At 41.0% G+C, this 26,968-nt stretch overlaps 1 protein-coding gene across 1 annotated transcript in view; it reads right to left on the reverse strand.

Annotated features, from left to right (window-relative positions):
• Positions 1-3,299: 3,299 nt before the first annotated feature.
• Positions 3,300-26,968, reverse strand: part of DGKK (diacylglycerol kinase kappa) — a 164,938-nt gene continuing 141,269 nt past the window's right edge. The window contains exons 12-28 of the mRNA XM_053580723.1: positions 26,184-26,265; positions 24,441-24,532; positions 23,419-23,518; positions 22,195-22,411; positions 20,511-20,615; positions 19,972-20,068; positions 18,086-18,193; positions 15,523-15,619; positions 15,139-15,246; positions 14,374-14,487; positions 13,911-14,045; positions 12,636-12,796; positions 11,921-12,062; positions 10,889-10,975; positions 7,799-7,909; positions 5,359-5,486; positions 3,300-3,542 (exon numbers count right to left, since the gene is read on the reverse strand). Coding sequence (XP_053436698.1) covers positions 3,467-3,542; positions 5,359-5,486; positions 7,799-7,909; positions 10,889-10,975; positions 11,921-12,062; positions 12,636-12,796; positions 13,911-14,045; positions 14,374-14,487; positions 15,139-15,246; positions 15,523-15,619; positions 18,086-18,193; positions 19,972-20,068; positions 20,511-20,615; positions 22,195-22,411; positions 23,419-23,518; positions 24,441-24,532; positions 26,184-26,265 — 1,960 coding nt within the window. The 3' untranslated portion in view covers positions 3,300-3,466. The remainder of the gene's footprint in view (positions 3,543-5,358; positions 5,487-7,798; positions 7,910-10,888; positions 10,976-11,920; positions 12,063-12,635; positions 12,797-13,910; positions 14,046-14,373; positions 14,488-15,138; positions 15,247-15,522; positions 15,620-18,085; positions 18,194-19,971; positions 20,069-20,510; positions 20,616-22,194; positions 22,412-23,418; positions 23,519-24,440; positions 24,533-26,183; positions 26,266-26,968) is intronic.

The raw sequence follows: 26,968 nt of genomic DNA on the forward strand, positions 1-26,968 counted from the left end.
TTCCACAAATCATATAGCCAATCAAGGTCTCTTATAGGATGGCATGGTGCTAATGGGTTTGGTTGCTTTGGTATTAGTTTCTGCCTCTTGTGAAAGTAAAATTATCCCATTTGTGTTCTGAAGGAAGATGTTGTTGACCCCAGTGGTTTCTTCTGGCCAAACTTATTAAGTTGAAATCTCGTTTTTACTCTTCCCCCCGCCCCATTGGACATTGTGCAAGGCCTTTGTGGAAGAGGGGACTAATAGCTGTTGAACTGCTTTTGTATCGACACCAGAAGCAATTTGGTGGCATTTGAAATCTATTGGCTTTTTCCTTTCCCACTGTTCTGGCCAGGAATTGCTCATTCAATTGATTCCTCAGAAACTGCTACCAAAGATGCAACCAAACCCCAGAGCTTTGGCCCTTAATGGCACCTGAACATAACTGAGATGGATACTTGGTGTCTGGTCCTACCACCCAAGCAATTTCAGTACTAAAAGTAGTTAACATTGAAGTCCTGAATGGAGATTATTCTCCCAGGGGCTAAGGCAACTCCCTTGAGAGGAGGGATTACTTCTTGCTTTGTTTCCAAATGAGCACATGCAAGAACAGTTGCTTGGCAAGTTATCTTCCTTTTTGGGAAGCTATTGATAACATAGCAGTTTAGGAGGTAACTGAGCAATTTAGCAAGCCACATCTGCACCTGGGCCTTGCCATCTGTATATCAACTCTGCTCCATGAGCTGACTCTAACCCCCAAACCTTGTGGTTTCATTCAATATTATCCTGACTCAGGTTTGTAGGACAAGGTGAGTGGAAGGGATCCAAATGGTACAACAGAGCAACAGCAATATTATACAGGGGTCCTCAAACTTTTTAAACAGGGGGCCAGTTCATTGTCCCTCAGACCGTTGGAGGGCCGGACTATAGTTTAAAAAAAATACTATGAACAAATTCCTATGCACACTGCACATATCTTATTTTGAAGTAGAAAAACAAAACAGGAACAAATGCAATCACACCGCCACATGTGGCCCGTGGGCCGTAGTTTGAGGACCCCTGGATAGACCTATAGCACTGCAGCAAAGTAAGCACAAGAGATGGAGTCCTATTACAGTTTACTATCATCAGTGATATAAATAATTACAAGACACAGCCAAGGTAAAGCTACCCTTTCCCAAGACTTCCTTCTATTTCTTTAAATTTTCTCATTTAGAAAATTTCCCTTGTGTAAAAGGCTCTTCTGAGGAAAATGCAACTTGGTCCCATCTCTGTCGAGTGTGCAGGCATTAATGCATACAACCATGGAGAAGCCAAGACAGTTGGCAATGGTGACTTTGCCAACTGATCTAATACTTCCTCCTTGGAAGAAAGGGTGATGCAGAGAAAGCCAAAAATACAGCAACATGACACTCCCCACTCACATACAATAAGTTAAGACATTTGAATGCATACATAAGTTTTAAATTCTGTCATATTTTTCCATTGACTTTCTTTTCTAGTTGTAGAACTAGGACTTTTTTGTTTGTTTGGCACAACAATCAGACATCTGGGGACTATCCCCTTATTAGTATTTTTCTCCTCACCCCTGTAGAGGTGGAACACAGGTGGCTGGTTTAAGTGGTTTGGGCTGGTGGAGTTCCAGATTTGAGAACCAGTGCTTGAAGTTTGGATTGTGCACCTCAGTGAACCAGCCATTGGACTGAGTCAGGTAACAGAGCATGCTAAATTTGTCTGAGAAGTGGGGAGAGGCCAGTTTTCTCTTGACAAGCGGGAAGGGACAATTATCCAAAGGTATGAATTTTGAAGGTGGAGTGGGGATGCAGGGCAAACCAGAGAGAATCTCTCTGGACAGTAGAGTTTGATTAAATTTACCAGACTGGGAGTAGACATTTAAAAAATGTGAATTATGATTTGGAGCATTTTAGGCCTAGTTTATTTTCATGAGAAATTTGGAAGAACCACAAAGGAAGCAGAGACTTTCATCTTCTATTTCTCCAGGCCCATATTTTTTTGGTCACTCTGGATACCCCTTTGTACTCAGGAAATGGGGCAAGATGGGAGATTTAAAGGTGATTTGGGGAATGACCCAACAACCTGTTCTGAAGGTGCAGGTCAAGATGGAGCTTGTGGGGAAGGGCCTAGGCTATGACTTGATTGTCAGGCAGGTGCTACTTCAGGCGTCTAAGTCACAGAGCTCAAGGCCTGGTTGCTCCATATAGTCTTTTTATTGGGGAAAGGAAATAGCACAGGTCAGGGCAGTTGCTGAAGTAGAGTCTTGGACAAATAGAGCAAAAAGGCAGCATGCCAGCTTAGCCCCCTTCTCTAGGGCATTGGTGTTTTTGTTCCCCTTTTCATGGCCTGGCTCAGAATTTTAAGGGGGTGTCGGAATCAGCTGGGCTATTAGTGTATCCCAGCCACCTCTTAAGACGCTGAAAATGCACCAAAAGATTAGATGCTCCACCAAGAATTAGGGCAGTTGGTAGAGGAGTATGTGTGTGTAAGGTAATGGGGGTGGGAAGGGATTCCTGGGTTAGCCCAATAAATTATAGGGTCACTTAGAGGTCGAGTTGTATTTTCAGTTCTTAAAAAAAAAGAAAATATATATATATATATATATATATTTGTGTGTGTATACATATATACATACACACACAAACATCTTTGTCTCTATACATAATCTATACTGCAGCACAGCAGCAAAACAGTTAAAAATTCAGCGAGAATGCAGGCAAATGCTCCATGGAGGCATGCAGGCTAGGATCAAGGCAGTAGGAGGGGAGTCTGTATGGTTGCCATGAGGGGTGAGTTCCAACCAATGGGCCCACCCAGCCACCAGAGCACCACCTGACACGTACAAAGACACACACACACACACATGGAAAAACACGAAAGGTCTGCAGAGAGCGGTTAGCACATTTACAAGAAAAGATTTCACATGGTCATTTTAACAGGCTAGTGGACAAGCCCCCAGGATCTACTTCTTATTTTAGTAAACCAACTAGAAGAAATCTGAAGTTGCAGTTGCAGTTGGCAGCGATTGGGGAACACCACAACCAAGCCTGGCTGTCCTGCCCCTTCTCTTCATTTCCCTGAGAGTCTTTCATTCCTTAGAATCAACAGTTTCTTTTCCAGAGAAAACCATTTCCAAACTCCCTCAAGTGGTGACCTCTCTTGAATACTTCCTAGATCCCAGGCCATTCATACAGAGCTTATCCCAGTAAATACTATAGTTGCTCAAGATGCACAAGGAGAAGGAGAACTGAACAAGACAACTCGGAACAAGAATCTTTGGCCAATGAGAAAATGTAAACCTCTAAGGAGACCTGGCTGAGTCCAGGAAAAATGTATTGGTATAAAGAATTGGAGGATCTTTTTTGGTGGTGCTCATGTTTGTTCTGAAATCATTTAGTCTAGCCTGTATTGAAGTTTTGAGAGTTTTTTAGTAGAATTCTAAATGTAAGTTCTCCTTCTAAGCTTCCAAGGGCTACAATTGAGATCTTAATGATGTTGGAAGATCATCATCTTTTGCTTCATCTTCACGATTTCTGCGATGCCACAAACTCCCTTCAGGGGGAACAAAAAAACAAGTAGAGAAATAATAAGTTTAGCACATTGCCAGATGCTCAAGTATATGAACCCCAAAGAGAGCAAAAAGTCTATTAGGAGACAGACTAGCTTATTCTGAATCATCAGAGAAAACCATCTGACACCATGTAAGCCAAAAACAAATGGGATGAATTATCAGAACCTGATAATCTGTGGAACAGCTATTCACTCCATTTGAGTCTTCAGAAACACTCTCAAAACACGACCATCTCCTCATTGTCAGAATTCTTAGGGACTATCAAACCAGTTGGACGATATCTGAGAAAATACAGCTTGTTCTAAGAGATTTCTCTCCTGGCATTTATGCAAATTCTTAGTTCCTCAAAACCTGTTACCCTCTGTCCCTTTTTCCCCATGATCACTACTGGTATGTCTCTCAAGCTTCCAGATTGTCTAAGCCCAAAATTTAGGTGAGACCATGGGCATCAAAATTGACAACTGACATCTCCAGAAGAACCTTTTATTGAATCTCACTGACATAATACTTAGGACCAATTCTGAGGCAGGAAGGGACAGAACTAACCTTCAGACATATGAAAAAATGCTCATCATCTTTAATCATCAGAGAAATGCAAATCAAAACTACTTTGAGATATCATCTAACTCCAGTGAGACTAGCTTATATCACAAAATCCCAAGACCAGAGATGTTGGCGTGGATGTGGAGAAAAGGGAACACTTTTGCACTGCTGATGGGAATGCAAATTAATACATTCCTTTTGGAAAGAGATATGGAGAACACTTAGAGATCTAAAAATAGATCTGCCATTCAATCCTGTAATCCCCCTTCTGGGCATATACCCAGAAGACCAAAAATCACACCATAACAAAGATATTTGTATCAGAATATTTATTGCAGCCCTATTCATAATTGCTAAGTCATGGAAAAAGCCCAAGTGCCCATTGATCCACGAATGGATCAATAAATTGTGGTATATGTACACCATGGAATATTATGCAGCCTTAAAGAAAGATGGAGACTTTACCTCTTTCATGTTTACATGGATGGAGCTGGAACATATTCTTCTTAGTAAAGTATCTCAATAATGGAAGAAAAAGTACCCAATGTACTCACCTTTATTATGAAACTAATGTAGGACCTTCACATGAAAGCTATAACCCAGTTATAACCTAAGGATAGGGAGAAAGGGGAAAGGGAGGGGAGGGAGGGGGAGGGAGGGAGAAGGAGGGGGATTAATGGGATTACACCTGCGGTGCATCTTACAAGGGTATATGTGAACCCTAGTAAATGTGGAATGTAAAGGTCTTAGCAAAATAACTAAGAAAATGCTACAAAAGCTATGTTAACTAATGTGATGAAAATGTGTCAAACGATCTATGAACCAAGTGTATGGTGCCCCACGATCATACTAATGTACACAGCTATGGTTTAATAAAAAAAAAAAAAAAAAAAAAAAGCAGTGAAACAGAAAATTTGCATTTCTGGAGGCTTACTATAACAGATAGGGATAAAGTGTTTAGATAGGTCCTGGAACCTATTCCTGACCCTTAGGAATGGGTCAAGCAGAAAAAAAAATCACTGCCTGCTTACGTTTTTCCTTTCAGCTGTTATAGCATGGAGACCACACAGGTTCTCCCGCATCAGTGCCCATATCACTTTCAAGCTTAGAATTAGCTAAGGCTAGTTCCTAACTGGCATCCCCCTCTGTCACTGTCATGCTTGTGAATATTTCTCATGAGGGCTTTAAGTCCCTGGGTGGTAGCCAGGCTCCTGGGGAAGTCTTCATGACTCTACACCTGTGAGGAAGACTTACCTATAAAACCCTGGATTCCTTGGCCTGTTTTAGGTTTGTCTTCCTCTTCTACCTTCTTCTTTCTCAATTTGGGGAACTTAATTTTCAACCCAAGGCTTCTACTGTCAGCATCTGAAGATTTTTCCTGGGAAACCACAGCAAGAGGAAGGTCAGAACGTTAGTTGCCTAACATTCATAATTAATTCCAGAGGTCTGCCAAGGTGTTGAACAAGTGTGGCTGCATAAAGCAGGCAGATCTGCTCTCTATCCAGGTATGAAAACACCCCTACTCACTGGTCATATACTTTAAGAAGGCGATTGATCAAGAGGCTACTCAGTGCCAGATGCCTTACTAGCATTAATAAATGTTTATTTCATATAAGCCTCAAGACAACCTTGCAAAGTGGCTATTATCATACCTATACTAGAAATGAGGAAGCAGAAGCTCAGAGAGGTTAAATGTCTCACCTGATGTCATGTGGCTAGGAATTAGAAAGTTGAAATTGCTAGGGCCACTGCTAGCTCATATGGCTCTTCATGAATTAGAAAAAAACACTCCTTTAGACATGCAATTTGGTGACCTACTATTCATACCCTTGGCCCAATACCTTCTTATAGAGAAGATTCTGCCTTCCAGGCCACCTTCTTCCCTGTGTGAAATGCAGAGTTTCTCTAAACATAGCTGCTAATTATGAATGTGGGATGTGTGTTCTATGCTATGCAGATCAGGCAGGCTCTGTAATTCTAGCTCAGCCTCCCAGTTTCTTACTCCTGCCAGAAAGTGTGCTTGTTTTACTACTGGTCTCAGTAAAACATAATTTTGAGGTTAATTTTGTTACCAGAAAATCCAGCCAAACACATTTCAAGAAGGTTTGTGATTATCTTCCTTTCAGGACTATTTATACATCTGATTCCCTCATTAGGAGACGAGTATAAACCCGTCATCCTCTTCCTCCTGTTCTTCTCTGATACTACTGGAGCTATGTGCTCTGGCCTTCAGAGATACCAGTGAGAAGCAGCCTCAAGGAAGGACCCAGGACTTTCCCCTCAGCCAAAGCCTTGGAAATCCCAGTGAGTAATTAACTCTTATTCTGCTTTTCCCCACTGAAGGGGTCTGAGTCTTCTGTGGCTTTAACATGGGCAAGTTTGGTAGCAAATAAATGAGCAGCATCTTCTTGGGTTTCTTTCAATCCACTATGACCTTCTTTAGAGCCTCACCTCTTCATCTCTATGGAGATATTGGACACCAGAAAAGAGACTATGGCCCAAGCCAGGCATATTCACATATCAATTGGGATCTCAGTGCATGGACTGTGTTTTTCTCATTTCTCTGAATATCCAGCCCATTTGCCTAGCTCAGGAACTCAGTGAGAGCTGAACTGGGCAATAATGGAAGAGGGTGCCACAAGAGTTTGCTTCCTTTTCTACCTAACAGTACATTTGCCTTCCCCAGAGTGCTGCTGGTCAAAAGCATCAGGCCACAAAGAGTCTTTGGAAGTGCTTGGGACATCAGCAAAGGACATTAGAAAGTTGTCAAATCCTTTAAGACCTGAATTTGTATGTAGCTTTTTCTCTAAAAGGGTAGCCTTATTGTTGTACTAGTCTAAAAATGCCTGTATGGCTTGCTCACATACATATAACTGGTGTGTGAAAGCAGAAAACAGGTATGCGATGAGTAGGGGGACCATAGATTCCAACAGGTTGAAATGAGTGATTCTATGGTGAGGAATTTTCAAGGAAAAAACCCTGTCAGACCATAAAGGGAGTAATTTGCCTAGTGATAGGTGGACATCTTTGGGTCGTTTGACTTATGAAATAGAATTATTTTTCAATCTTAGGAAAACAGAGTTGTTCAAAAATGACAGCATTCCTACAGCTATATTGTAGCCACCACTGCCAGGCTTGATTGTAGCCACCACTGCCAAGCTGGGAGGGGGAGGGGGAGGGTCTGAGAGAGCTTACTGATCTCCCAGAGGGAAAGAGATAGGAAACAGGAGGGAGAGGTAATAGCTGTAAGATATAACCACCAATATAGCCTGGGCACCAACCATTTAGAACAGATGTTTGGTATAAACAACTGGAATGAACATATTGGTATGGCCAAATGTTCAGTTCTGGCAGCAGGTACTGAGCAGGGGGCGGGAATTTGCAGCTAGGAGAACAACACAGGAAAATAACTATCTTGCTTATTCATTCTTGATCATTTCTTGCTATAATGTGGGTCTTCTTTCTAGTTATTTTCCTATGGTAACCTAATTTTTCAATGGATTTTCTGCCTTGTCTTATAAATCTATGATGAGGAGATAGGGGAAGGAAGCTCTCTATTAAGCTGCAACTGAAAGCTACCACTGGACCCCCTCTTCTACATCAGTCACTGTGTCCTGGCTGAACCTGGAAGGTAAAGCACTAAGAAAGAATCTCTCTTCCCCTTTATTTTTCAATCCCCAGCTCACTCACCTCTGGAACAAGGACGGGACACAGCCAGTAGATCTCAGATAGCTTTTCAAACTCCTTATTGATGGCATCCAGGGCAGTTTGTATTGTGGCCTCATCCTTCACATTTCTTAGCTGGTACAGACAGGGAAAAGAGTGAGTGTCCATGCCTAGCACCTTTGTAGACTCTTGCCCTCTCCCCTATTCCCAGTCCCTACTAGTGGCCCAGAGACCACACGGTGCCAACTTGTATTTCCTTGGCCTATAGCCAGCTCTTTTCTTTCTCAATAGGGGGATCCAGAAAACAACCAGATGTTGGTACTCTTTGGGGGGTTGGGCATGCTCACAGTTTGGCAAGCAGAGAGGCCTTCTGACTAGTGTTAGTTAACATTGAGTTCCACTCCTATCACTTAGGGTCCAGGACAAGGGTAATACTCTTGACATCAAGTCCCTGAAGACACCCCAGTGTATTCCTAAATAACCACTATCAAGTTTTGAGCACATACTATATGCCAGGCACTGTGCATACATAATTTCATTAAGTCTTTCCACTACTTTATAATACCTTACAAGGCCATGTCCTCATTCCATAGGTGAGAAAACAGATTCAAAGAAGTTTAGTGCTCAAGATCCCATGGTTAGACAGAACCCAGATCTGTTTAACTCTATGGCTTGCCATCTATATAGCACTGTCCCAGAAAGGACTTGTAGGGAGGCCAAATGCTTGAGAGACTATTTATTACACACTCATTATAATTTAAAGGCTGTTTTTTGAGGCAAGGGAAGAGTTAGAGTGAGACCAGCATATCTTTTCCCATCCTGGAAAAGAGGGTCTGCCTCTCCAGGCTGTGCTTTAGTCCCTTGCTACTCACTCTTAGTAATTAAGCAATGAGTTCCAGATGGCTTGAGTTATAGGTTCAGGAAACAAAGCTTAAGTGTTCCCTAGTTATCCCTAGCAACCACAGGATGAATTCTGTATAGTCCATGGGAGACTTTTGGGACCATCTCCAACTCAGAAGAACCAAAATATAGGCCAACAACACAAATGAGATAGTTCCTATTCCAGTAAGTTGTAAACTAAGAGAACAGATGCACACTGAGGCTGCATAACCTGGCCTCACCCCTCCTCCCAGCACACACTCTATTTTTAATCTGACACTTATGTGGCTTCTTGTTGTGCATGGGCCACTTACTACTCCACCCATAGGTTGAACTGTGTGCCAGCTGTCACAAATGGGTGGCAGGTGAATGGGAGGGGGTGGGGCATGAGGTTATGGTCAATCAGAACAGGATATTGAGGGAGAAACAAGTCAGTACTGACAAGTAATCTCTTTTGCTTTATACCTAATGACTTAGGACAACAAACAGTGGCCCAGATGCATGGGACATAGGTATGCCAAACAAGAGGAGTGAGTGTTACTGGGTGGAATTTACTTAATCATCTATATCCCTCTGCTAACATGGAACTTCTTACTGCTCTCCTTCAAGGGGAAGAATAAAAACTGAATGAAACAAGCATTATTTCCATCCCACCTCTATAACGCCCTTTGTAGAGATGCATGGTTATTCTTTGCTGCTGTCTGCCTCCTGGACTCATCTGGATGTGTGTCTATGTTGTGGGGTCCTCACCAGGTCCTGTGGGGTGGGAGCTTTTTCATGTGTGGTATGTGCTCAAGCTGGGTTGTTGGCTGGCACGAACCAATTTTCAGGCCACAGTCTCAAGAAAGCCTGAGTGGCAACAAGAGACCAAACGTTCATACTTCCTGCTGGAAGGCTGTTGAACTCTCCCTATATATAGAGGCCTCTTCTGTTGCTGTTGTCTAAGGCTAAAAGACTTTAGTTTGGGGCTCAGATGCTGGGATAGCCTGGCCTGATTGCCTTAGCCACTCTGCCTCCTGTGCAGTATACCAATTAAATGTGCAAATGAGAATAGGAAATGGTGCACTTCTTGCAATATCAACTCAGAAACCTGTCTTCAATTAAGCCTTAATTAAATGAGAGACAAGCAAAGCACCTGCCTCTGGGCCTCAGCAGCCAGCTGCATGATTAGTCACCTCACCAGAACACACTCACCAAATGTGCCTAGGGGCTTAACATTCTGGAAACATGCAACTAGTCTTGTAGGTCAAAAATGGAATCTCAGTCTGTTCTCCCTAACATGAATGAAAACTACTGTCTAGCAAGCTGCTACTATGTGCTAGGCACGGATAGGCACTTTATAGTTATTTATCCTCATAACAATAAGGAAAGGTAGGGAGTAATTCCTGTCTTGTAGTTATGGAAACTAAGACCCAGAGAGGTGACATTACTTGGCTAGTATTCTGGGTTGAATTATGTCTAAAAGATGTATGTTGAAGTTCTAGTCCCCAAGACCTCAGTTTCCACTATTTGGAAATAGTGTCATTACATGTAATTAGTTGTTGAGGTTATAGTGGACAGGGTAGGCCCCTATCTAATATCACTGGTGTCCTTATAAGAAGATGGGTATGTAAAGACAGAGAGACAGAGAGAACATCATGTAAAGATAGAGAATTAGAGTGATGTGTTTATAAGCCAAGGAACCATCAAAAGCTAGACAAGGCAAAAAAGAATTCTTCTACAGGTTTCAGAGGGAGCATGGCCCTGCTGACATCTTGAATTTGGACTTAAAGCTTCTAGAACTGTGAGACAATACATCCCGACTGTTTTGAGTCACCATGTTCTTGATACTTTGCTATGACAGCCTTAGGAAACTGATAAAGTTAGTAAGTGGCAGATTTGGGATTTGAACTCAGAGTTCCCCAAATTTTCCCACCATTCAATACCACCTTTTCAAATAGTGAAAGAGGTATGTAGAAACTTGGGGATACAGAACAGATTAAATGAACCCACTCCTTTCTACTGTAGCTGTGTCAGGGATGATGAGAACACCCTTTTGATTGGCCTGTTCTGGAGTCAGGAGATATTTGCCAAAGGGGACTTTCTTTCAAGGGTAAGGTAGTCCCTATGGACTATCAGGCAGGTACCCAGCCAAAATGCTCCCACATGTCTCCAGTGCCCTAGAATCAAGCACAGATTGTGACTGTGTTCAGATGGGGTATTTTTCCCTCCCATGCTCCAACCCCCTGAACTCACCAAGTTTTCATCCAGGAAAGCTTTGGTGTCATCGTAGAGCCCTTTAAGACTAAATGTAACATCTACTGCATCATTTCTGCTTATAGTCTAAGAGGAGGAGAAAGGAAAGAAAGGAAGGAAAGGAAAAAGACAGAAGAGTTGTTGGTTAGCAAGCCTGCAGCTGGCTTCTCTTTGGGAAGGTAGGAGCAGGCTAGTAGGACGTGGCTATCGGTGAAAAAGTAACACAACTAGTACAGCATAGGAACCAACCAATCAGAACCAATGCCAGCTGTCACCTACTGGTACACTTTGGTGTATCCTACAAAGTGGCACAGCACAACCTTGCTTTTGGCATCACTGATTAATTGCAGTAGGTATAAGAAAAAAGGAAATATGTGAACCAGAGAGTACATTTGAGGCCACTTGTCCCTAGGCTAAAACCATGTTTCTCATGACAGGTGGAGTTAGGCCCTACCATCTCTCCCTTTGAAGCTTCGGGCCTCTTCCAGTTAAGATCAGGACCTGACCCTATTGTATCTTTTTTCTAGTACTAAAGTTACTTTTTTAGAAGCATCACTTAAATCTTCTGGCAGTGAAGAAAGCAATGGGATGACACATTTAATATTAAGTATCCTTCCTGATCTGTACCTTTCCCTCAAGAGAGAAACCAAGGCACCCAGGTTTTCTTGTTTCAATTACAGGTGTCACTTTATCAGGTTATACAGGGATCTGCCCGAGACGTGGAAGAGCCAAGGCCAAGTTTCTGTCTATTTATTGGTCATTTCTCCCCTGAGGCTGGTGTGGTAGATAAGCTACCAAGGAAGAGGACTAGCTCTCAGGCTGATAAAATCTGCTATGGGATTTCCCCTAGTAGCCACCTTAGACCTGTAACAAGGCAAGGGATGCCTACCATCCTGTTCACTCTATCCATCAGTTTCCTGCCATATCATTTGTCCAGTTTTTCCAACCAGCCTCTGGCTCCCCTTCCTTCTCTTTCATCCACTTTCCTATATAGTTTAACTCCTTTCCTTCATCTGCCTCTTCCCCCCTTACCTGAATGGGAGTACAAGAAGCTGCACCTTCCTCATTGCCACTGTCTTGGAAATAAAATACATCATTCAGGATGTTAGCACAGACATTCACAGAATCCATGAGGACAGACACATGCTGGTGGACCTTGCTCAGGTCATTAAGTCTGCAATAAATTAAGGACAGATAGATGAGTCAGAGTTCTGAGGACTTCTGGCCTGGGATGCTAATGAGGGTTGGGATAAGAGCTGAAATGAAAGCCCTGGATTCCTAACTTGGACTCTTTACTCCCTTCTGTTGTTTCTGCTGTCCTCTAGGTAGCTACCTGTTCCATAAAATGTTTTTACTCTTCTCTAGGTATTTATCCATCCTTATCTCACCTGAATTTAGATACTGGGAACTTGGTGAGGGTGGGAGGCTAGAATAGAGGAGGAAAGCTGACACTAATCAAAGGCCCTCCTGATGAATATTTAAGGGCAAGGATAAACATTCTTATTCCTGTTGGGTCAAGAGCCCATATAAACTCATCTCTGGGCCTAATGGGAGATGTCCAAGCTGGCTTATTGCTGAGCACAAAGAATTTTTCTTGCCAGAATTGTCAGGGTCCCAGAAAATTTTTAGAGCTCTAGGCACAACTTCTTTCTAAGGCCAGGTTCCCCATTAGCCAAAAGACAAATTGACTTTGTCTCCATATCCCTCATTGGGATTCTCAGTCCTGTATATAGGCCAGTCACCTTACCTACTGATGAGATTTTCTGCAAGCTGAGCTAAATGCTGCATCTGGTCATACTCTTCATCAGAGAGGCTATCTTGAGATGTCTGAGAGTCCAGCTGGGGTTGAGGGACAGCTTGAATTTCAGTGTGTTTACATTCCCACATTTTCATTGAGTTCTCAAAGTCCTGTGAATACAGAGGCAGTTCATAATGATTGCTGTATTTAAAATGGCATATTACAGATCTGTCTATGAGTCTAATGTTTGTCAATGTGTAGGTAGAGTGGGTAAAGGGGAATAAGGGCCCATTCCTCTGTATTACCCATGTATTCACCTATATATCTATCCGTCATTTTATTCAAAGTCTCTTTTGTACTAGGCACTTTTAGTTTTTGTTGTTGTCAGTATTCTGGGTCTTGGGACACCAGGCTTGGATCAGACATATGTCTGCCAGAAGCTCCTTTATCAGGACATCGTGATTCATAAAATACCTTTCATGTTTTCTCCTTTGCCATATCTAGGCGTTATGTTGTAATGTTGTTTAGAACCAGAACATATCTAATTTAATTGTGAATCATGCTTCTGTCATTTACTAGTTGTGTGACTGTTACCAAATTATTCAATGTCCCTGGTCCTCATTTTACTCATCTGTAAATTGAGGATAAATGTGTTCCTCTCACAGGACTACAGGGAGGACCTACAGGACAGAAATGTGAAGTACTTAGCACCAGGTAGGTAGTTTATAACTGGACTTCCTCTTTCCTCTCTGTTGCTATTTCTTTGGGTTGTTCATGGGTCACTGAACATCTGGTCAAGAATGGCTTCTTCCTAAGCTCAAGGTTTAGCTGAAGGGGCTGGCATTTGTGAATGCAGCATTTTAAGGAACCTAAAGACCATATTCAGTGCAGAATCAGTTGTTGAAGGAGTGGATTTTTCTATGACCACCTGAGGCCCTTGGCTCTCTCTACAGTGGAAGAGGGTGACCTCATCCAAAACCATAGGAGGAAGCTCCTTATCTCACTCTCTGGACAGTAGTTTGCAAATTCCAGCATATATCAGAATGTCTTTAGGTACTAGTTTACAAAGGCACATGCCTGGGAACTACTTATCCCCATTCTGTTAAGTAGGTCTGGTGTGGGGCCCAGGCACATACATTTATAACCAGGACCTCAAGTGATTGATACAAGGGACATGCAGACCTCCCTTTGAGGAATTTGGCTTGACTGGAAGTTTTTAGTACTCAAGTGATAGCTATGGATAAGGTAGCAGTAAGAGCCCAAGATGAGCTTTTCCCCTCTTACCCGATCTCTTGTTAGCATCTGGGCAGCATTCTTGTATCTAATCTTGATAAGGCCTGGCTTCTGAACCCAGGCTTCCCCATCCACCTGCACTGGGATACCCTCTTCTCCATCAATTGTTATCATTACTTCACGGCACTGCCAGAGAAGATGAGAGAGAATGGGAAGGAAAATGAGGCAACTGCTATAGACCAATCTGATAATCTCACAGTTACAGCCTGAATGTGTATCTGAAATGGCACTGACAAGGATGTGAATCAGATTATCCCAGGGAGAAACACCTAATTCCTATGGGCTTTTTGTTCCATTGGTCCCTGCCATCTCCATTACCAACCTCAGTCAGTACCTTGTGGTCCACAAGATAACCTGGTCCTTTATAGCTGGTTAATTGTTAGGAGTACCCCACATCCTGGGTTGCAACCAAAAATCTCAGGACCTTTCTTGTGCCCACCCAACTCTTGCCTACCTGGGCAATGCGATGATGATGCAGGTTGATGATTCGGGACATTGCCATCTGTATAGAACCAAAGATTGCCACTACCTCCAGCTTCCCATCATCTATTGCAGGAACCTCATATTTCTGAGGAGGAAAAACTGTATCATATTTCCATCCTTGGAAAACCACACTTTGTCTACAACAAGCAGGAAATATTTTGCAGGCTCCTGGTGAGAATTTTTCTAGCTTATGAAAAGTAGAAAAACTGCACTATTAAAGGGGGAAAAGATGAGGTAAGAAAGCCATCTGGAAAAAGGGCATTGATATCAATACTCTTAGCCTCTTTGAAGATCATGGCTTTTAACCATTTCCTTCCTTGTCCAATCCACATCATCAATCTGCAAGGCCTATCTTATTGGCCTCATTGCCTTCTTGGATGAGCTCAGAGTAGAGGGGTCATGGCCAGCTTCCCAGGGGATTTTATTGACAGATTCTATGGAGAAAAGGGCTACTTTCTAGGTAGCCCTTAAAGTATCTGTCAGGCCTGAGGAGTGGAAAATTTAAAGCCCAGGAAGCACCTAAGACTTTACCTAATCCAGAGGTCTTTGGTTAATTTTTGTGCTCTGGGATAATTGCTGAAAAACCTGATCAGATGGCTGCTGCTAACAAAGATTTCCAGCCCACATGCTCTTCCCCAATTGTCCACTTCCCCCTCCAGCCATCCCAGTACTCCTTTCTGAGATACCTTTGTGGGATCATGCCTTTCTCCCACCCTGTTCTTTGTTCCACACTCACTGTGGTTGCTGTATTGCTTCCCCAGAAGTTGACACCACCGGCATAGCTGGTAATGTTGAGCACTACAATGCCTTGCAGATTTGGCAAGGAGATGGCTTCTCCATCACACTGAAAGAAAAGAGTAGCTCTCATTGGCTAGATCTTCGGGTACCAATATGAAGGGGTATTTACAGAGATGGGAAAGATCTCTGTCTTTTCTTCATGCTATTATTTTGTTATCTATAAAATGGAAATCTATCTCCATGCCTTCCTCCCATGAGTTGTGAGTGAGGATCATAGAGTTAAAGCTTAGGAAGAACCAAGGATGTAGGGCAAAGTTGATTCCCAAGGCCATGAGATTTTCTTTCTCTATACCCAGGAAGGGCCACCTCCTTTTCTACTAACCTCCAGGTGTACACGTTCTTCCAGTTTCCTGTAAGAGCGCTGCAGAAGTTCCTTGCTTCCCAAAAGGCCATACCACATCTTGTTCTTAAGGCGGCTACTATGGGGAGATAAGGGTAGAAAAAGATAGAGGGTGAATAATATAAAGATAAATGGATAGGGGAAAGATGGAAAAGGAAACTATCTTATTTCTCAAGTGCCTTCTTCTATAGAGAGGAGTCATGCTGGTTGGTAACTGGAATAAGAGAAGCTACTAGGATAGGTAACTGGTATTTTCATGCAAATACATGTAGAAATGGACTGCTGGACCTATCTAAAGCCTAAGCATCCTATCAATAGATAAATTTTCCATTTCTCTTTGCTCCTGATATTTATCCAGACTTGGAAGGAACATGCTATAATTAGAAAGCAATGCTTATAATAAGCTGTGAGTGTAGCTACTAGTACATGCCAGCTACCCTGGCAGTGCCACTCTAAGATCAAAAGATTTTACCTGCTTGGAATCAATTTCATTGGAAACATTTGATGCTTAGGCTAAGTTTTTTGAAGCAGCAACTTTTCTGGCAAATTGGAGGACTTTTCTAAACACCAGACTTGTATATTAAACACTTAATTTGGTGTCATAGAACAGAACTAAATTTACTAAGGAGATTTAGAGAAAGACTCAATGGAGAAAAATATGATATAGGTAAGGATATTAGCATACTTGGGGTGGAAGTGGGAAGGACCAGGGTCCTGTTGACTGTAGAATCTCTGACAAATATAGGTGGAGAGTGTACAAGCACTAGAAAGGCTGGATATAGTTTACTGTGAACTTGTATAGTAGAGCCACAGAAATGAGCTACCCTAAGGAATAAATTTTCAAATGTAAGAAGTCTAGCACTAAATTATTTAGACTCTGTTTAAAACCATAAGTTCTCTGGGCACTTTAGTTTCCTCATCTATAACAATAGGGGTTTAATTATATGGAAATGCAAAACACCTAGAACAACCAGAACAATTCTAAACAAAGAATAAAGTTGAAGGATTTTCATCTTCCAATTTCAAAAATTACTATAAAGCTACGGTTATCAAAAAAGTGTGATACTTGCATAGGATAGATGCATAAATCAATGTAACAGAAGTGAGAGTCTAGAAATAAACCCTTACATTTATGATAAATTGATTTCCGACTAAGGTAACAACACAGTTCACTGGCAAAAGGATACCTTTTGTAAAAATGGTGCTGGAATAATTGAATATCTACATGTAAAAAAGATAAACTTAGATCTTTATCTCACACATTACATACATAAAAATTAACTCAAAGTAGATCATAGAATTAAATGTAAGTGCTAAAACTGTAAAAATTTTAGAAGAAAATTTAGTACCAAATTGTTAAACCCTTGAGTCAGGCCAAGATTTCTTAGATATGACACCAATGGCATGGTCCATAAAGAAAAAAAAAAAGATCAATTGGAGCTCATTAAAATTCAACTTTTGTACTTCAAAAGATAGCACTAGGAAAATGAAAAGACAAGCAATAGATTGGGGAAAAAATGTGCAAATCACATATATGATACCATTCTTGTTTCTCAGCCAAGGCCTGCTCTGAGAAAGAAGTTCTAGTGGCAGTGGCAGGGTAGGGTCAGAGTGGTATGCTTCTTTTCACTTATAGTTACAATTTACCACAAGAACTCCAAGGCTGTGGTAGATAATGTCTGTAGTGCAAAAGTACCAGAAGGTGACAAGTAGCACAACACCAGATGGGGTAAAATCAGTGGGTCTAGAGGAACCAGGTTAGGAATACTAAGAACCAATGGGGGTTCTCTGATGCTCTGAGTATCAGAACAACAAAAAGAGATCTGAAGCTACTACTAAGATCTACTAAGATCTGGTTATACTCTCACGGCAGAACAAAGACGGGTAATTTGCTGAATCAAATCAGTATAATCTGTTCTTAGTGATAGTTACACAAGTAGCTGTGTTTACACAGCAATCCACAGGTCTAGAATGTGAAGGTAGCTCAGGATGCCAGTGTAGTCATCATAGACCAGCCCAACATTTGGGACAAGCTCCCAGTAGGCTAGTCTTGGTGCCAATGCATTTCACTTCCAAAGCATTGCTTTCTTTCTGTTGCTTGTCTGAGAGGGAATGTAGGAATACGTATGTGTATGAGGTTGGACGATTAAGTTCAAGAACTCATCCTAGAAAAAGTGCTACATACCTTATTGCTGAATATCACCCGGTGGCCAAGGGGAGTACTTCTAGGGTGACTGTAGTCAGCAACGAGATATGTAGCACTTTTTCTAGGATAAACACACAGACTTAATTGTTAGACTTCATACAATGACAGCTCTAGTAGCCATTCTAGGAGAAGAGTTCCAAAGTTGCTTTGAAGGGTAGACTAGGTGCTGGCATAAGTACATAGCTTCCCAAGGGGAGTACCTCAAAGGTGACTGTAGTGATATTCAGCATAAGGTATATAAGTAATTTTTCTAGGAAGAGTTCATTGTCTGACTTAATTGTCTGACCTCTTACTATGATTATGTGTCTGCATGTAGGGAGGAGAGTTTCCTTTTCTTACTTGTATTGCCCTGGGCGTTCATCTCTTCTGGTATTGAAATCCAGAGAAATTTTAGCATCCAGTCCAATTCCAAAGTAGTTATTCATGACACATTTTTCTTTGAAGCGTCTGAAATTAGCCAAGGAAGAGGACAAACATTACTACAAGAAAGAATTGCCACTGTCAAATGAATCTGCATGATGGAAAATCACTGAGGGAAGACCTTTCCCACCTTGGGCACAAACCACAGTGTTCTTGAGAAGCATATGTATGTGTCCTATTGTGTTAGCAAGTAGCTTGGTAGTTGTAAAAAAGAATGCTCAGCTGGTTGGCAAGATTCTGTGGGATTAGGCCTCATAGTAAAGAAGCAACATTCATAATCTTAGTCATCTTTGGAGGCCTCATATATGGTGGTCTGCATTTTTTAACATATAATAAAGGGAAATAGAGTCATTGGCTTGTTCCCATAAAGAACTTTTGAGTATTCCAAATACAAATGTGTCATGACAGTTAAGTCTGCACTATTGCTCTCAGTGATGTCTGATATCACAGGGCAAAGTGACTGCACATTTAGAGGGAAAGACTGATAAAAGATGGCAGACAGGTATACAACAACAACAAAAAAATCAAGCCATTTTTCAAGTCTCCCACATCCATTTAGGGTAATGATTTTCAATCAGTGTGTGGCTGTACACTGGTGTGCCATGAGAGCACCTTAGGTGTGCCACAAAAAATTTTAAAGATCATTAATTAAATCATTTTCAAAAGAAGTTCAAAGCACAGTAAGTATATTCTTACTTTTTACTCTTTTTTTTTTTTAATCAATGTAATTTAAGTGTGCCACGGAAGTTTAACTATAGGTTCAAGTGTGCCATGAGATATAAAAGGTTGGAAAACACTATTCTAGAGTGTCAACATCAAAACCAGTGGTATGATAGAGCCACTTCATGTTAGCTCATGTAAATGGATTATGTATATCTCTTTTCAACATTGCATGTAAAGGCATTATATCAATAGCTTGAAATAGGCCATGGCAGGAGGGTTTACACCAGAAATAAATCAGGGCTTCCCACCCCTCTTCGGAGGGGTTCTTAAATATTTACCGGCACACTATTGATCAAAATTCATTAGGTAGATCCACAAGATCTCATATATAACCTTAAGCCAATGGTGAAGTGGAAGGGAGTTCGGGGTTGGAGATAGGATTAAGAATTGTTTTCCTAAATAAATGATTTAAGAACACATAAATAATGGCTAGATATGTCCTTCATCTGGGAAACTGAAAATGGGTAGAGTTTAGTATTTTATCATAGGTTACTTTTTATTTCTAAACTGACTGTTCATCTCTTGAGATTTGCCTCTCTCAACTTGTCTAGAAATTGGAGTTTGTCTAACTGATATCCAGTTAATCTTAATTTAACTCAAAATGAGTGAATGTGGCAGAACTTGGCTACTGGAAATATTCTGAAAAGGTAGGACTGGTGAGACAAGACATACTTAGACTCACTACCCTGTCTCCTAATGACCATTTACATTTTAGTATCTTCAGCCATTTACTGTTAAGGGTAACAGTGGAAAAACAAGTCTTCTGAAATAATAAGTAACATTTATTGGGTGTTCATAATAATGATAATAACTGCTAACACATAACAATACTTAATGATGATTATGAAGCACTGCTCAATGCAAGTACTTTTAATATATAAACTCAATAAATGCAATAAATCTACAAGGCAAATTCTACAATTACTTCATTTTTAGTAAGGAAACTAAGCTTCAATGTGGTTGAGTCACTTGCATAGGTCATAAACTATTAAGTATACTTAGGATTTGACTTTATCTTGAGATTGTGCTCTTAACCAGAAAAAGGTAGAAGTCATTAAAAGGTGATAAGGTTAAATACTTACATAGTTTCTGGTGTAAAATGTAAGTATTCCAAGTTGAGGTTGTCTAGGTCCTCACTTTTGAGAGAAGATACAGAAGACAGAGTGCCATGACAAGAACCTAGATGAAAAGACATCACCATGTTAGATGCAAACAAAAAAACCATTTTCCCCAACTTATATTTCATCCTGTTTTCTCTATTTGGAGGGGTCAAGTGTAATGATCTTCTCTTAGATAACATTCAGAATTCTTACGCCATAAAGGGAGCCTCTTGGATGAATAGGGATTTCTACTGAGAAAATAATTAAGATTGGGCTGCTTTCTTGTTGGCAGTGAAAACAACTTCCAATCTTGGGTTTCATTAGGCCAGTCTTTTAAAAGTTCCTAATGGAGTCATTACTCTGGATATTGGCATGGCATCTTATAGTGCAAGGTTTCTAGGAAAGTGGGAGGGATATCCACTTCAAGATTATGGCTAAAAGAGGATGCATGAAAAACACGTATTTATTCTTCAGGAACTAGGCAATGGTGATAAAGGCTAGAAGAAGGGAAAGATCCTTACCGTGTCTTGGGCTTCTCTGGTTAATATCCTCTGGGTCATCTTCCAGGAAGAAAGTTGAAGTAAAGTTCTTAACAGGTATTGTCTGTCTACTTTCTTCATCCAGAACTATAGAGAAAAAGTAGGAGGAAGGAGGGAAAGAAAGAAGGAAAGAGGAATGCAAGGAGGGAAGAAGGAAAGAAGGACAGGGAGAAAGGAAGGAAGAAGAGAGAGGGAGAAGATTTCTATAGTTTATTTATTAAACATTTATTGAGCATCTGTTTTGTTTAGATAATGCCAGTCAGAGTGTGGGAAAATGACAGAGACTCCCATTTGACCCTAACCTCTCTTCCATCATGGCTGCCTTACAGTGTTGCTTACAGCTTCCTTATAATGTTGCTGCCATGTGTTTTCATAGACATGCCTGAGCTTTCTCTGTTATACTGGTTACTCTTCTTTCTGTCACCCAAGGTGGTTGTGAGTAGACGTTTGGGGCTGGGGATGGAGTAAGTAGGGCAGGAAACCCTCTGTTCTTCTACCTCCATTCTGTTAGTTCACTTATTCACATGGCTTTTGTCCAGGATTGAGCCTCTGGAACCATGCCACTCTTTCGCCCAATTGTCTCATCTATCTCCAGAACATTTGAGAAGTCTCTTTCCTTTCACTAGCCTTTGTACTTATACCTCAGGTGCTCACTTGTACCAAAGCTCAGGTTCAATCCCTACCCTACCAGCGGGGCCTATCTTTGTCCCATAGCCACAAACTGCACCTCTAATCTAACATGTGTTGATAACACAGACTAAGGGTTAGTCGTGACAGAATTATGGCTGCTAATCTGATCCCCACTGCTTGGAAACTATAGAAATTGAGGCAGACTGTTTAATTCTTCCACAGTGCAGAAGGGAGATTTTCTTTCTTTCTGGGAAACTTGACTGATGTTGTACTTAAAGGTACCAAGGTGGGGCAAAATACCATGCCTAAAAGTCAAAGACTAGTCCAAGGGACTTCCTTGCTGCATAAGAGTCCTGTAGGTCAGTCAGAACATACTTAGTTTTATGCTGCCTTGTGATCTTTTTTTTTCAGTGAAGCACTGTAGGGAAGAAATGATCACCAAAATGTTAAATGAAGAAATGGGGTTGGGTTGAAAGAGTTTGCAGACTGAATTGAAAAGTTTGCAGACTGTCATGGGTTCTGAGCAATGGCAGTCAATGCTAGACCATCAGGACCACTCACTCTCAGGGCCCATCTGCCTGATTATTACTGTGCAAGACATGTAGAGATGAACACCATTTTCTTTCTAAAATAGTCACAGGTTTGTGACACTGGTTGGAAAAAAATAGGAGCAGGTGGAAAACAGTTCCATGGATGCTGGCGGATGCTGACAGAGCTTTGAGCCAGGCCACTTAGTTGTTCTTTAGAATGAGTGTTTGAAAACAAAAAATGAATGCATGTTGGTTCCTAAGTGGAACACTGTAACAAGAGTTGAAGGGCCTGTGGGGTAGGAGGAGCTAAAGGGGCAGGTTATCAGGACTGAAGCTTCTCAAATCAACAGTGTGAACACTGACTTTGGATGTATTACAAATGCAGAATCTGGTTAAGTTTTGGTAGTAGAGTCAGATAAACCAGTGAGCCATCAACTGGAAGTCAACCATCTACTGGAACCTTCTCTTTCCCTCTATTTCAGTAGCTCTAAAACTGGGCACCTTACCTTGTTCAACTTGGAATATGATGAGTTTCAAGGATTTCTGGAGATTCTGGGCTTTTGTGGCCAGCTCCAACTTGCACTTGGCTATGTGGTCTATTTGAGTAACAAAGGACTTTCCATCTGCCTTGCCACTGTCAATATTCTTCACAGCAGAGGTACCTGCTGCCTTCTCAGCCAGGACATCAATTAGGATACTGAGCTTATCATACATTATGTCACTCTATATAGGGAGGAAGGAGATGGGACATTGTTATGAAGGAGAGAGAGAGCAGAGCTCATTGAGAGAGCAGAATGAGGAGCAGGGGTCATATGGGGACGGGTGAGTAGGAGGGGTTGGCCAGGAACACTGAGCATAGAAAGCCATATATGGGGAGATGAAATAAGTATGTGGAGAAAGAAGTAGGTGGGTAGATGTGATGAGATAACCAAAGAGTGTCGGGGGATCAAACACGTGTTATTTGTTTCCGAGCAGCCCCAGGCATCAATGTATATTGCCAAATTTTTCTAATGTCAGATTGGCTTGTAAAATAATGTGTAACATGGCAAACTTGAGGAAAGATAAAATTTCTGGATTGGCATTTTCATAGGGATGCCCCTATGGAGGTGGATGTGCCTCTGCATGGGTGTTTGGTGTCTGCCTTTTTGTGTGGGGGTGTTAGGGATTTACATCTGCTCCAGGATTTAAGGCTTTGATTCCCAGCACCATCACTCAATGGTTTGTGACCTGAGACAGGTCACTTAACTTCTTTGTGCCTCTATATTCTAGGGCATTTGTGAAGCTTAAATATATTAATATATTAAAAGCACTCAGAATTAATATATTAAAAGCACTTGGTCTCTGACAAAGAGTAAGTGATATGTAAGTGTTACTATTGTTACAGAGGTGAATGTGGGCATATTTCTAGTGTATCTGTATGTACACATTTTCAAGCATGTTCTGGTATACAATCTTGTGCATACATGCTTGGTTTACACTTATGTCTAGTTATGGGCAGATGCCTGTCATATGCTTAGGTACATGGTATGTGTGTATACATGCATAGTGCTATTCTTCATTTGGCAAAAGATAGAAGTTTGATGAAATTGTACCTTCCCCATCATGGAGGCTTATCAGCTGCCCTGCCTTGCCTTTCTTTTACAATTCCCAGTGAAAGGGACATTTGCTTTTGTTAAAAATGGAGCCCTTGGCTCCACAAAAAGAATAACACAAAAGGAATGGAAACTTACTTTCAAAATCACAGACTCTATTGCTATATTGTTCTGTTTTATCCGACCCCAGGCCTTTACAATGTCAACCACAAAATCTTCCACTGCTGAACACAGGAATCTGGAAAGATAAGATAGATAGCATGATGTGACATGGCCCCTGAGGTCCAGAGTTCTTTTCTCTTATAACATCATAAGTCTCCATAGTCCTTCTCCTCCTATCTCTTTCCTTATCTCTTCTGCCTCCCACTCTCTTCCTCTTCCCCCAGGACACTCTCCCTCTCTGATTTTCTTGAACATATCGTAAAATATGCTCCATCTCCACTCAGTCTAGTTTCACACCACTTCCCAAGTCAAGTATTTGAGTTTGACCTGCATTTGTTAGTACCAATTCTGAAATTCTACAGAAGATAATATACTTGGTCCAACTTGGGTCAGGTTTTCACCCCCAGTCAATCAGCTATGGTTCAAGGGCCCAGCCAATTTAGTACAAACATAATAACATTAGGAGGACTCTCCCTGAGGGGAGTGTTTCTCAGAGGAGAGTGTGATAGACTATGCAGGAACCCCTCTCCCAAAGAACTCCCAGAAGGAACAAATAACTCACATATTTAGAAGGGGAGAATGTGTTACTCAGGTTATGAGAGAGTAGCTATAAGTAGGCACTACTAAGGTCTTTCTCAGTGTCAAAGATGGAAAATAAGCTGTCTGTACTGCAGGGAGCTATGGTATACTCTTGAATATACCATAGCATAGTATTCAAGTTAATAGTCTAGATTAATTTTTTTTCCTTCTGTAACACTCCTTCAAAATCTCTGACTTGCAGTTTTGTCTTTTTGAAGCAGCAGGAGCCTCAGTGTCATCTTTCTTTCCTCAACTTTCCATTCAGTAGTTTTGAGTTGGGAGAAATATGATTTGGGAAGATAAATATATACTTTCCTTGGACTCAATACCCAAGCAATCAAAATAAACCCCATATCTGACTTGGGAACAGCCTATGAGGGCAAAGCACCCAAAAAGATGAGAGCCAGAGAAGAACTGACCTGGTTGCGATGTTTATCTCTGTGGGATACTTGGCCTTCAGGATTTTGTTCAACTCAGTGGCTGCTGATTCTAAGTGTTGGATGGCGGCGGCCTAGGGGGAAAAGGAGTTCTTAGCTCTGGTCTCTTAGCACTGTACCAATATGCTCCCATCCTCATCCCCTACAGCCCAATTTCTTCTCTGGAAATTATCACAGGATTCATATCGAAGATCCCTAGAGATAATCTTAGATCTTTCTAAAAATATAGATGTGTTTTACTTTTTCTCATTTAAATTAATAATCAAAAACTTACATATGAAAGAGGTACTGTATGTTTCATGTCTCAGTGAACAACCTCATATCACATTGTTAGTAAAGAATAGGAGTCAAATCCACGTCTTTCCAATGCCAGAATGTCACTTCTTAATAATAATATTAATATTATTAATAATAACAGCATATACTTATATAGCACTATCTGCCAGGCTCTATTTTTTTCATGTAATCTTCATAACAACGCTATGAGATAAAGATTGTTATTATCTTCATTTCATAGAGGAGGAAACTGAAGCACAGAGAAGGGAATGTTAATAAGTGACAGCCAGAATTCAATTCCAGGTAGTCTGGTTCTTGAGTCTGTACTCTTAATTACAATTTCTACTCCTTGCTTTCTGTCACCCGCTACATTCAAACATCTACCAAGTCCCGATAATTCTGTTTCTTCAGTATGTCTCTGATATGTCCATTTCTCATCCCTGTTACCACTTTACCAGTCCAAATCACCCTCATCTCTTGCCTTTACTCCTAGCTTTTCTCCTTGCTTCTAAGTCTTTATTCCTTTGTTTCTCCATATATCATAGAACCTTCATCTGGATAGATAGCAGGATATCTGGATAGATAGCAGGATATATGACAAATCAAGTATAGTGAAATGTTAGTGGTAGAATCTATCATCTCAACTATGTTTGGAAATTTTCATAATAAAATAAGAAAAAAAATACCTTCTATAATTCTCATTGCTGTGAGGATAAAAGTCTAAACTTCCTAATATGGTTTTCTAAACCCCTCCTGGTCTGGCACCTGATTATTTCTCCAGTCTCATCTTTAGTCAGTCTCCCTACAAGCCCCTCCATGGCCTCTTGCCCCAGCCATTATGGATGTACCTGTATTTCAGTTCTGTGAGTAGTCCATGCTCTGTCTTGCATTTGAAACAATACACACTATTCCATCTGTCTGGAATAGGCCTCCTCTTTCTTATTCTCCTGGTTAACTCTCTCTGGTCCTCATGTCTCTTCTGCAGTGGTACTTCTTCTGAGAAACTTTCCGTGATTCCTCCCAGACTGAGATAGAGCACCTGCTATGTGTTCCCAGTTCCCTCTACTTCCTTATATACTAACACTATACTACTTGATTAAAATGCTTTATTATTCCATCTCTTTATGTAGACTATGTCCTCCATGACAGCAGGAACTATGTTATTCTTCACCCACTAGCACTTAAGAACAGCGCCTAGAACAGTATGTCACATATAGTAGTTACTCCATAAATATTTTGAATGAATTAATAAGTAAATGGCTAAATGAATTATATCCCCAATGCCTAGCACAGTTCTTGGTAAATAGCGGCTGAATGACATGGCCCCAGTCCTCAATGATCTCATCCTTATTGAGTCCATGGACAATACAAAAGCTTCTCTCTGAACTTTGCAGCTATTTTGTTGTGTATCAGTGATGTTGCCCTGAATTATAGCTGGGCAGTAGTTACCTCAAATTGTGGTACATCCATTTCAACCTGTCCTTTTAGCAGTGGGATTTGTCTGGGAGTCTCACGGACCATCACACTCCATCTGAAATAAATTTCAAAGACAGATATTTGTGGCTGTGTCTCATCACAGATGAGGACTTAATGCTTCAAAGGTCAAGAAAGAGGTCAAAATATTTATGTAGTGAAGGGAGACATATTGTATGGGTAAGCAGATTGCCTAAGCAATCTCTGGTTTCCTGATCTCAATGGTATACCACAAGAAGGGCCTCTGACTCATGAATTCTGTGGGCCAGTGTGATGAAAGGAATTCCCTCACAGTGTTCTCAGCAGTAATTCTCAGCCAGGGATAACCATCAAGATCACCTGAGGTATTTGTGTAAAAACAGAAGGTTCCAAAAAATTATATACGCACTTTAAGAAAGGAAAAAAAATATTAAAATTGTAATACTCAAGTCACATTTGACTTCTGCAATCACAAGAGATACAAGATACAATATACAAGATAACAAACATCAGCATATATTGAGTATTACAATTTTAATATAGATTTTTACTTTCTTAAAATATGCATACATTTTTTTTGGCACCCTCTGTATGTATACCAGGGCCCTGCCCAATATCTACTGAATCTTTTTGGTAGGGCCCGGTCTGGTATCTTGAAAAAGCTCTCCAGGAGATCCTCATGGGCAGTAATAAATCAAATACTCATATATTACCCCAGCATAGAAAGTCTTTTTTTCTCAGGACATAGGATGGAAATATTCCATCTTCTCTAAAGCAGAGAC

This window comes from Nycticebus coucang, chromosome X (genome assembly GCF_027406575.1).
Source record: "Nycticebus coucang isolate mNycCou1 chromosome X, mNycCou1.pri, whole genome shotgun sequence".
In the NCBI taxonomy this organism is placed as follows: domain Eukaryota; kingdom Metazoa; phylum Chordata; class Mammalia; order Primates; family Lorisidae; genus Nycticebus; species Nycticebus coucang.